This window comes from Beta vulgaris, chromosome 4 (genome assembly GCF_026745355.1).
Source record: "Beta vulgaris subsp. vulgaris cultivar EL10 chromosome 4, EL10.2, whole genome shotgun sequence".
In the NCBI taxonomy this organism is placed as follows: domain Eukaryota; kingdom Viridiplantae; phylum Streptophyta; class Magnoliopsida; order Caryophyllales; family Amaranthaceae; genus Beta; species Beta vulgaris.
The window spans coordinates 18,615,468-18,628,294 of NC_079205.1; the positions used below are offsets into that span (position 1 = coordinate 18,615,468).

The 12,827-nt window shown below is 38.4% G+C and overlaps 1 protein-coding gene across 1 annotated transcript; it reads right to left on the bottom strand.

The window, feature by feature from the left end:
- Positions 1–562: 562 nt before the first annotated feature.
- On the bottom strand, positions 563–1,753 carry LOC125496526 (uncharacterized). The gene has a single exon (XM_048642008.1). It carries the CDS (start codon positions 1,751–1,753, stop codon positions 563–565), a length of 1,191 nt encoding a protein of 396 aa, XP_048497965.1.
- Positions 1,754–12,827: the final 11,074 nt, after the last annotated feature.

Consider the following 12,827-nt stretch of genomic DNA (forward strand, 5'->3'; position numbering starts at 1 on the left):
CTCCACTTAGCTGCCATGCGTTGCAGCTGCAAGTCCTATTTAAAAGGCTAACCACATATCTAGTTTGAGTTGCACCTTCCCTAACCCCATATGAAAAATGGCCATCCCAAAATGCAGACCAACCCCTAGCATCAATTTTAGATTTCTCTAGTCTATGTTGTATTCTTGGGCATATCACAATCTCCTTCTTAGCAATGAAATCTCTTTTCTTGTGAAGCCTCTCCATAAGGCCTTCTCTAATGTCTTCCAACATTGTGATGATGGGCTTATGCCTTGAAGACAGTATATATGCATTGAACACTTCATTCATGTTGTTGTCAATGATATCACACTGAGATTGCGGGGTAAAAAAAAGGCTCTAACCCACTTCTTGTAGTTTCTATTCATTAAATCCTTCCCCGCATGATCTGAAATTGCTGAAAACACTTCCATGATTGCTTTGAAGTCATTATCTGTCGTGCTCTTTGCAACCTTCCAAAACCCTCTTCTGTATTGCAAACCCCCACCAAACACATGCCTGAAGTTGCAATACACATGCCTAGCACATACCCTTGTTTCTGCTCTAGGCCGGCCAGGTGTTTGCTACTGCTCTCAGAAGTCCCTTTTGCTGGTCAGACATGATGGTGTACCCTTGTCCATCTGTTGTCTCAAGATCATCAGCTAAGAGTTGTAAAAACCAAGTCCATGTCTCAGTATTCTCAACCTCATCACAAGCCCATGCTATTGGGTACATTTGGTTGTTTCCATCCCTACCAACGGCAACGAGCATTGCAACCAGCCAAGAACCCTTTTTTATCGCATCAAAACATATGTAAATACTCTGGAAAACATTGTTATCTAGCTTAAACTTCACTGTGTTATGAGGATTAGACCTCAATATCTCTTGTGCATACCTGTGCAGTAGTAAATATTGTTCCTTGTACTCTCCCAAAATCAGATTTTGAGCTTTCTTCCTCGCCTTTAAAGCTAACCATAACGATATTTTGATGCCCCACTCAGACCAAACCATGTCAACAATTTCTTGGCACTTCAAGTAAGGGTTTACCTTGAACTTTGAATGATAGTTAGTTGCAATTCGTGAGCATGAAATCTTTCTCACCCTTGACAGCTTACCACAATTATGATTTGGGATATGAGTCTTTCCAGTGAATGCCCCTTTCTCTCTTTCCAGTGAAGCCCAAATGTACCATGGACACCCCTTGTCCTTAGCTTTGCATGCTGCACCTATCCTGCTCTTATCATTCTTTTTGTAATCAACATCCCTTCCAATGCTCACACAGTAGGTGGTAACTGCTTTCCTAAACTCCACTGCATCTTCAAATTGCTGACCTAAAAAGAATGAAGACTTTGATTCAGAGCTACCTAATTGCAGCTTGTTTGCCTTTGCACTTAATCTAGGTTTCTTGACCTTCTGTGGAGGTGGTAACAAATAACCACAATCATCCTCGTCATATGAGTTGGGTGGAGACTCCAAATCAGATGAATCATCTTTAGATTCACTACAGCTTCCTAAGTTGTTGTTGTCAAACCTATGAGCCACCCTATACAGTGATTGCAACTCCTTTATGTACTCTAACTCAATTTTAGCAGCTTCTTTTAACCTTTGCCTAGCATCAACAACTTCGCAATCCTCATTGTCACTACCTTCTTCATCATAATCTACCTCCTCAATTGACCTAATTATATTTTCAACTAACTCAATTTTCTCACCTAAGTTATTGATATTTTCAACCACCTCTACCTCCTTACACATAGTTAAATCAGCATTAGTTTCATCCAAACAAAAAGATTATAACTCATTGTTGCAGGCTACATTGTTGCTCTAGAACTGAGTAACAACACTAATCTCATCATCTAAATGTTCAATGAACAAATCAATCACCTTGTATTTATGCAACATACTAAGGAACATTGTCAAAGTAGTGTAATCATAACCTAAATACCTAACTCCATTTTCCAACTTCTTCAGTGGATCACAATAATGTAGTTTGCTTACATTCATATAATCAAGAGAACTAATAAGGTCTTTCAAATACTTGCCATCAAAATCTAATGGCAAGTCATTAAATATCTTCACTTCACCCCCAATGTTTGAGAACTGAGGAGTCTGCACCCACTTTCCACCATGGTGCACAACAATTCATGGTGGGATATCCAAATTCATATCTACAACACATGAAATAAAATAAGTGATATTAGTTAACTATGTTTAAAGTAAGAGCATGTAGTTGATACTAAAAACAAATAAATACAAAAGCCTGAGCATTTGCATAAGAAAGCAAAATACTTCAATTCTTCCTAATATTAGCCAAATTACAAATAATTTAGTATAAACATAAGTCTTATGCATAAACATCAATCACTTAATTCATGGTTTAACGTTTTTCCATTCAAATATTAACTAATCATAATCTTCTTCCATATATAACAACTAACTGATGTAAGAAAAAAAATTACAAAAGGGAAATAAATTTGAATTTCATAACATGCATTATCTTTTCAAAAACCCATTAATTGACTACCCCTTCCCCTGTTATACTAATGTCAACCGTTATTAGAGCAATGCCAAGCACAAATTTTACCATAGAATAAAAATCGAAAATCAGTAGCAACAATTAGTATTTGATCAACAATAAACTAGCAACAAAACAAAGAATTATGAAGAAAAAAATTCAACATTTTAAAAAAATCATGAACCAAACCCTAAAGCCCCACGATAGACATTCACTAAAACAATAATTCAAGTAAAAATCGAATGGATCATGAAATCTAGATAACTTACCTTAATTATAATCATAAAAATGAAGTAAATTCTCTTTGAATTGCCGAAAAAGTTTTGCAAGGGGAGTTATGGTGTGAGAATGAAGAACCTTCTTCAACAGAGAAAGAGAAAATGAATTGCCACCAAACCGCCAATACTGAAGTAATGAGACTTGATAATTGGGTTTTTTTTTCTCTTTTTCTCTTAAAAATAATAATAATTGGGCTTATTTCATCAGTTTTCAAGGCAAATGCAACCCATAGTAATCATGACAAAAGGAAGGACTAAAGTTTTTTTTAACCAAAGGGACTAAATTTTTTTAACCAAAGGTACTATGTTTTTTAACCTAAATAGCTTTACTTTTTGACTGAAAATTGGTCTCAGTACTTAAACGGTGAAAAATTAACTTAGAGTCCCTAATTGGTGAAAAACACCAAAACTTAGGGCCTAAGTTTATGCTTGACTCATGTTTTGTTTCCTAAAACTTCCAAATTTTGTGATGGAGGTTACAAATCTTGGTTTAATCTCCTAATTTATGGTGAAGGTTATAAACTATTTAATTTTGAAAATAAAGTACTACCTATTCTACTCATATGAACACCCCATACGTTAAGCCATCTTTTCCACATAAAAACTTTGAAGAATCCATACTCTCTTACTTCAAGATTCTTCTTTCTCTTCTTATCTATTCTAGTTTTATATTTCTTATTGAAGTTACAATTTTCTCTGGGTTAAGAAAAAGATTTTCATATTTCTTACTCAAAAATATTATGCTCATGATAGACTATTCATGTTTAAGTTCATGTGATAAGTTACTTATTAAATTTATTATCGGTTTGTTAGGAGATCGTTCAAGATTAAGACTAAGTGGAGATACTAGTATACTCTTTGTGCAAGATCAAGGTACGTTATGTAGTTAGATCTTTTGAAATGTGGTTTTATGTGATAAAGTTGGTTTAGAAATTTGGTTTAAAATGGTTATAATATTTTATTATTCACTCGTGGAGGTAAAAAGGAGGAATGATTTTCTCAATCATTTTTGTATAAAAGTTTTGTTATCATTCATGGAAAATTAAATTATTTTTACAAGAAAAGGTTTGATTGGTTTTATGAACTTTGAATGCATGCTCAAAAAGTTATTTATAAGAAAAGGAGATTATTTCATGACTTACAAGCCATATTATTATTATTACCGCTTGATTAATATCAAGAATCGATTTATTATTAGAACCGAAGTTAAGACACTAATTGAAAATTTTCTCCTCCCGCGCTTTTTTCTCTCTCGGTGCAGGATAAGTAATCCTCTTATCCTACGCCAACGCCATGGCAGGGCGATCAAAAGCTAAGGTGAAGAAGATACAGAGTAAGAATACTCAAGAACGAAAGAATAAGGGATCGTCAAGTCCAATTGAAGGTCAGAAATTCAAAGCGATGGCGGAACTTCATGGAGTTGAGGCGTTGGTGATTAACACCCCCGAGGAGGTGTCGCCATTATCGCCGCGGAGCTCGATTGCAGAATTACAGAATCAACAGAAGGATAAGGCTCAGCTGTCTGAATGGTTAACTATCATGAAGAAGAACCAGATTCGATTAGACGCAATGGCATCAGGTAATCCTCAATCACGCCAATTACTGAGTGAATTTGATCAAAATGAGGAAACTATGCCTGTGAAAAACACCATTAAAATTGATGTTGAATATATTCAGGATGAGATTAATTACTGGGAATCATCAATAATCTGTTACGTGATTAGCGCGAACCCTCCATATCCAATAATGGATGGGTTTATACGGAAAATTTGGAAGAATAGAGGAATTGATAAAGTGGTGGTTATAAGTAAAGGTGTATTTCTTGTCAGATTTTATACTCTTGTAGATTATGATGCTGTAATGGCGGAGGGGTTTCAATTCTTTGACAAGAAACCTGTGATTGTCAAGAAATGGAACCCTGATATGGATTTCAAGAAGGAGGATATCAAAACTGTACCTATATGAATACAACTCCCTTCTCTAGATCTGAAATATTGGGGGGAAAGGTGTTTATTCAAGCTGGTGCAGGGGATAGGACAGCCATTAAAACTTGATCAGTCTACTCAATCAAAAGATAGACTACTGTATGCTAGGGTGCTAGTTGAGACCAAGATGAATCAAGATTTACCAGAATTCATTGAATTTGAGAATGAAAAAGGCCAACTAGTGCAGTAGAAGATCAACTATGAATGGGTGCTTGTGCAATGTAATCATTGTAAAAGTATTGGGCATGGCTCTGGGAATGTAAGAAGGGTAGGAAAGGTGTAAAGCAGAAGTGGGTGGAGAAAACTTCAATAGTGGAGATTGATGCAGAGGGATTTCAAAAGGTGAAAGGAGTTACTGTGGAAAGCTCAGTTCACTCTCAACCTGTGGTTGTTCATAATACATTTGCTGCATTAAATGACTTGGAGAACAATGTTTCCATAGAATTGATAGAAGAGACAGTAGAGAATCTGAATGATGAGAACCAGGATGGTGAGGTAAAGGAATTGGGTGTACATGGTGAGGAGGGGGAGCCTCCTACCATGAATGGATAATTTTCTATGTTGGAATGTAAGGGGGCTAAACAATAAGGTGAAACAAGGAGTTGTAAGGAAGTTTCTGCACTCCCACAATATTAGATTGTTTAGCCTCCTGGAGACTAAGGTAAAAGCTCATGCTCTGGGTGAGTTTTACCTAAATGTATGTCCTGGGTGGTGTATTACTACAAACAATGTGTGGCATGGCAAAGGAAGAATTATAGTAGGTTGGCAACTTACTGCAGTTCATGTGGATATCCTTTATTGTTCTAGTCAACTAATTCATACTAAAATTGAGGTAGTCAATGGAGGGAAATCTTTCTATTGTTCTTTTGTGTATGGTTTGAATACAAGGATTGAAAGAGATGCCTTATGGAGTGATCTGAAGAAGGTGGCAGTTATGGACATGCCTTGGATTACTTTGGGTGATTTCAATGCAATTATGAGATTTGATGAGAGAATTGGTAGTCCTATTCAAGCTAGAGAGCTGGAAGATATGCAACAATGTATGAATGGGTGTCATTTGACGGAACTTAAAGCTTCAGGGCAATACTATACTTGGAATAATAAGCATGAAGGGTGTGAGAGAGTCTTCAGCAGGCTAGATAGAGCATTAGGGAATGATGCATGGTTTGAGATGTGGTCTAACACTGAAGTGATTATCCTTCCTGAGGGGGAGTTTGATCACTGTCCTTTATTGATTGAATCATTCAAGAATAATGAGAAGAGAAAACCTTTTCGTTTCTTCAACATGTGGTGCCAAGCTCCTCAATTTGAGTCTATTGTGAGCAATGTGTGGCAGCAGCAAGTGATTGGATGCAAAATGTTCTAGATAGTGTCCAAGCTCAAAACATTGAAGAAAGAGCGTAAAATCCTAAATTCTGAGCTATATGGAGATGTATCAGTGTAGTATACTAAGACTCACCAGCAAATGCTTGCTATTCAAGAGAGAATGCATGATCAACCTGAGGATATAGAGTTGAGGGGTCTGGAATGTGAAGCAAGGAGGGAGTATATGATAGCTCAGAGGAATTATACTCTTTTTTTACAACAAAAAGCAAAAAGTAGGTGGATACAAGAAGGTGATGATAACACCAAAGTGTTCCATCGAAGCATCAGGATGAGAAGACTACAGAATAGAATCAATACTATTCAAAAAGAAGATGGAACATGGGCTAATGACTCTTCAGAAGTAGTGGAGGTTTTTTTAGACTTCTACAAGAAGTTACTAGGGTCTAATAGCCCTATCAAAAGGGTGGAATCTAGCATTATTGTAAGAGGAAAGACTCTGAATCAGGTTCACCAGCAAGCCTTACATTTGAGATTCACTGAAGAGGATATTAAAGCAGCAGTCTTCTCAATACCAGATGATAAAGCACCTGGAATGGATGGCTATTCAAGCAGTTTTTTCAAGAAGAGTTGGCAGATTGTAGGTAAGGATATGGTTGATGTTGTGCAGGATTTTTTCATAACTGGGAAGCTTTTAAAGGAAATAAACATCACTTCTATCACCTTAATTCCCAAAAATAAACAGTCCTGCAGTAGTGGGTGATTTTAGACCCATTGCTTGTTGTACTGTCATTTATAAGGTGATAACAAAGCTTATTTGTTCTCAACTTGGGACTATATTACCAGAGATTATATCCACAAATCAAGGTGCATTTATCAAAGGGAGAAGCATAATGAGTAATATACTCTTATGTCAAGATTTGGTTAAAAGATTTGGGGATAAAAAGGGGAAAGTGAAAGGCTTACTGATGAAAGTGGATCTTAAGAATAAGGCCTATGACTCCATTGAATGGGAGTTTGTACATGAATTGCTGCTTGCACTCATACCAAACATACTACTAATTAGTTTCCTCTAATTGTTACCCCCTCAAATTATTTACTCCAAATAGTTCCCCTCCTAATCATTAACCCCCTAAAAGTTTTTCTAAATCTAAGCGAGCCCTAAGAGTGAACATGGAACAATTGGATCAAGGCTCTCATTCATTTGGGGTCAATTCTATCCAACGTATCTGTACTTATATTTGTTAAACTGAACTTATTCATTTTTAAAAAAACTTTTTTTTTCTTTGCCAAACTTAATCAATTTTAAGTCATTTTTTGCTTAACTTAAACTTAACTTTATTGATTTAATTTTTAAAGTATATTTTTATGAAGAATGATAGGCGTCTAACTGCTAGATGTCGATTTTTACATCTACCACCCCAATTAAGTACCACCAATTAGAAAAAAACAATTACTAATCAAATCATAATAGTTTTAATTTCAATACCATTAGACAAAATCTTCGAGTACTATAAAAAGTGATGTTTTTAAGTATTTCTTTAGTAACAATTGCTTATAATTGATATTCAATTTCTATTTACAATTCAATTGTGTTCATTCTCGTCGAGTCGTGTATATTTGCATCGTTGGTGCTCATTCCCGATGAATTATTTGCTAGTGTTCATTGGCCGGTGTTCGTTCATTGGTGTTCCTTCGCGATGGGTCGTTCGCTAGTGTTTCGTGACTGTTGGCGGCTCCGTCGAATGATTAGTGGTTGGTCTTAGATTGTTGTGGCCTTAAGTTATTGCGGCTCTTTTGAGAAGATTTGGGAGCTTATTCATTTTCAGTGGTGTTTGTCTTGCCCCTCGTGAAGGGTTTCAAGAAGTTATCTTCAGTTGAGCCTCGGGAGATGGTGTTTGCCGCAACTCGCGGGGAGCATCTACTCGAGTTTAGAGATGGCAATGGCTAATGGACCCTACTCGGATCTGTGGATCGAAATTCATTTTTTACGGATCTCGATCATCAAATTTTGGACCCTATGGATCCGGGTAGGATCTGGATCCTCCTTGGAAAAAAGGATATGGACCGGGTCCTAAATTATTACCCAGATCCAGATTTGTTTACCCGTTTTTATGATAATATTATTATTTAATATTATAGTATTAGTTATTACATATAATAATAGATTTTTGCTTGAATTTCGAATTATCGTTCTAATTAATCTGCGAATTTACTGGATTATTGAGTTCGAAAAATCGATTAATAATTGTTAATCTTTTATAAATAGTTGATTAATCTATATTTTGATAATTAAATAGTTGTAAATGGTTGCAATGATTATTTTTCAGAAATTAAATGAAATTTTTGGTTGATATTAGATGATTTTATTGCTTAAAATTTTTAATTATTGTGAAATTAGGGTAGTTTGAAGAAAATATGTAAGGATCCGTTTTGGATCCGTGTAGGGCCCGAATCCGTAGGATCCATGCGGATATATATCTGGATCCTCATTCTTGTTACCCAATGGATCCGGGTAGGATCTGGATCCTTGCCTTAGAAACGGATTTGGATCTAGATCCTAGAGGACCCTATCAAGATCCTATCCATTGCCATCTCTACTCGAGTTCCTTTGTGTAACACCCTGTGTTTTTGCTCCTAATTTTTCGCGATTAATTATACTATGTTAGTATTTTTCGATAAAAAACTATTTATTTTATTACTAAAATAATTTCGGGATGCGGTTTTGTCGCGTAGAATTTTTGTAATGTTGATGAACCGACTTAAGTGATGAAATGTTGTATCACATGTGGTATGTCATGCTGGTCGAAGATCAACAATTATGGAGTGGAGGATGGAGAGTACTTGTTGAATGATTAAGTAAAACTTTGATTTCTTTGTAACCCCCTATTAATCCATCATTAAACTCTCTTAAACATTACATTTTCCTTGCAAAACTTCTGATTTCAATCAGAGAGATTGAACATCATTCTTCTTTAACCCTCATCATTTTCAAAGAAAGGAGAGAAGAAAACAAGAAGAGAAAAGTTCTTCCCGGTTTTTTCCTGTCACAGCTTCACGAAAATGACCATCTCCAGAGATCTAATCGTTGGATCGTTCTGAAATGTTGAATATACGTTGAGGACATCTGGGTCTTCACTTCTACCAAAGCGATTTTGTATCTGAGTTTTCGATCGTCAGGAATCATGGTCGGTACAGAACAACAGGAAATGAGATTTTTCAATGTTCAAGAAGAAAACACCTAGTGTCTTGTTGCTATAATTTTTTCTTGGCGTTTCAGGCAACTAGTAGTTATCTTAGAACGCTAGAAATCATGATAGTTTTAGTAAAAATATTTAATTGTTAGGATTATGTTTAGGCTTGTTAATTCATGTTTTTATTTTGGCAATGTGATGATTATATTGTGTGAGTGTGTACCTTCACTACTACATTTTTAATCAAACGCAATGGTTAAAATAAGCTAATGCAACGATTATTTTTTATATCGTTGCAGTAGGATCATCTACTGCGACGGCCAATTTTAATTTAGGTTTATAGATTAAGCTATTGCAATGACTTTATAGTAACCGTTGCATTAGATATTTCTATTGCAACGACTTGGTGATGGTCGTTGCATTAGATATATCTATTGCAACAACTCGGGATGGTCGTTGCATTAGATATTAGCTTTGTTGTAGCCTAAAAAATCAACGGCTATCGTGCTGGCACGTGGCCCCATCAGAGCCCTACATGTTGCATACATGCAGGGGAGTAAAAGTACAAAGGGTCTGGAAGTGAGGCCTAAAAGTACGTTTCTCTGAAGAAAGTGTACTAGAGGCCCTCTCCTGGCCCCAAAAATTGTACTTAGGCCCAGTAAAAATGATCTCACCTTTTATGAAAGTGAGGTGTGCTGACCAATTAATCACTGCCACGTGTCCCATACTTTGATTAGCCAATCAGATGCTCCCAAATTAGGGTGACATCAAGGCACAACAGTCATTTCAAACAGTATAAATAGTCCTTGATTTCAGGGTGAAAGGTACGTTTTTCAGAGCATAGTACTGTTACTCTGTCATAAATTCTTCTCTCTCTCTCTCTACTTTCTCTCTCTAAAAGTTCCTTTACATCCCTGACATCTGACTTAAGCATCGGAGGGGGAAATACCACCCAAACCTCCAGGGTGGGTCCCTTTTGTGCAGGTTGCTGGTCAGGAGTTTGCTTCGGGATTTGAACCAATCATTGTTGCACAAGTCTCCAGTTTAAGAACCATCTTTGGGAGTTGTGATATAAGTTTGCTAGTTTTACACACTAACATTTGGCGCCGTCTGTGGGGAGACGCAACAATGACGGACTGTCACTCATCGAATGTGCAAGGAACAGAAGTTTTAGAGTTCAGGTGGATGATACCGTTGATGACGAGAGGACCACTCGTGGACGGGATCAGGGCCATGCTGCCGTTCATAGAGGGTAGGACTGTAACTCCAGTCATCCAAGAGAATCTTGACCGTCCAGTGACAGCTGGTCATTTGGAAAATGTGTTGAATGACTTCCAGGCAAGAATGGCCGCTGTTATGGAAGAGCAGATTAAGAACAATATGTTGTTTTTTCAGATGAGTCCGGCAGGAGAGGCAGCTGCGCATCAAAGGGCGATCAGACAGGGTCTCCAGGACCTAGTCGGCCACCTCGGCCAGAGTTGACTAGGCCGCCTTCCAAAGGAAAGCAGCCAGCAGTTAGTGATTCTAGGAGGAAGATGGACTGGAACTGGTGGTCCGTCCAGCAGATAATATCCCTCCTACTGGTCACATGATGGAGACTGATGCCAGGGAGTACTTGGAGGCCAAGAGGGCGGCAGCGCAGCAGCGTTCGGCCTCTGGCTCCACGCCATATATGAAGGATCCGTCCTTAAGGCTCCCGTCCAGAACAGTGGTGCGAAGCCGTGGCCATCAGCTTTCCAGCCAAGGCAGGAGAAGACAGTTTTGCAGCCTATGGTGTACAGGCGTCAAGCCTTAGCTAACACCTCATCTAATCCGGTTTTAAAGAGTACCGTCAGGAGCACATACCCATTGAGGGGCAGGTGGCGGCACTCCAGATCAATTGGCCCACTCCTTTCTCGGTCAGGATCATGGAGTCCCCTCCTTTCCCAAAGGTTAAGCTCCCAACCATTGAACCTTTTGACGGAACTACTGATCCGGACGATCACCTATCAGCTTACAAGCATCAGATGTATGTCCAAGGGGTGGACGATGCTACTTGGTGTAAGAATTTTCCAGCTACTTTGAAGGGAGTAGCGCAAAAATGGTTTAACAACTTGCACCTAACTCAGTGAACAATTTTACTGAACTTAGCATTCTATTCACCAGTCACTTTGTGGCTAATCGTCAAGAACAAAAACAAGCATGCACCTGGGAAAAGTCATCCAAGGTCCTAAGGAGGCCTTGAGAGGTTATGTGAAGAGATTTAATCTAGAGGCATTGCAGATCCAAGATCTGAATGCGGGTGTGGCGTTTGACGCCTTCATCAGAGGTCTAAGCCAGGAAGTTTTAAGTTTGATTTGGTGAAGAAGAAAATCACTACTTTACGGAAGCATTGAGGGAGGCTGAAGCATTCATTCATGCCACAGAGGTTTGTGCTGAAGCAAACAGCCAGAAGTGAAGAAAGTGAAGAAGCTGTTCAGCCAAAAAAGAATCCGCCCAAGAAGGCTGAGACTTGGGCAATGACTTCTATGACCACCTCGTCCAAGAGAAGTAGGCGGTCAGAGCCGGCGGCCTCAGCTGAACCAATAGAGTTCAACAAAGATCAATATTCCATTTTGATGGAAATAAAAGATCAGCATGAGCTAAAGGCGCCGGCCGAAATGAAGACGCCTTACCGTAACAGAGACAAGAGCAAGTATTGTCACTTTCACAAAGATTGTGGGCATGAAACCAATGAATGCAAGCATTTGAAGCGAGCGCTAGAAGAGTTGGCTCGAAAAGGAAAATGAACAATTACCTACCTCGTCAGGAAGGAAGTTTCAGAAAAGGGATAACCGTCAAGGAAGAAAATGGACGGAGATAGCACGGATGATGATGTAGTAATGGTCATCTCAGGAGGATTTGCGGCTGGAGGTCCAACAAATCGGGCCACAAAAACTATTTGAGGGAACTCAGCCAGGTTATGCTCACAACCAGGCCGAGTCTGATCCTTTCCAAAAATAGTGGTCAGCGAGCTGGACCGAGGGAAGATAAGGACGCCGCATGATGATCCCTTGGTGGAAATGAAGATTGCCAACCTTAGGGTTAGGCGAATTCTGATTGATACTGGAAGCTCCACTGATATAATCAGTGCTGATTGTTTGTCTCGTTAAAGTTTGACAAAAATGATTTGATGCCGGTAATCATCCTATAATGGTTTTGGCGGAGGGATCATCACCCTATGGGAACCGTCACTTGCCCGTCAGGTTGGAGAAAAAGATGCGGCCAGGACGCTTTTTGTGAAATTTTTGGTAGTACGAGACTTGACACGTTATAATGTCATTCTCGGACGACCTACCTTAAATCACATCAAGGCCGTCATTGTGACCCATTTAATGCTGATGAAGTTTGATGTGATGGTGGGAAGATTGGATCTCTTTATGGAGATCAGCAAGCTGCAGAGAATGCTATCTCACCACACTCAAACCATCATCTTGGAAAGAGAAGGCAGAGTGTCCAAAGGCCAAGAAGATGATTCGGCCAAGAAGGTTAAAGGCCAGATTGTTGAGCTTAGGC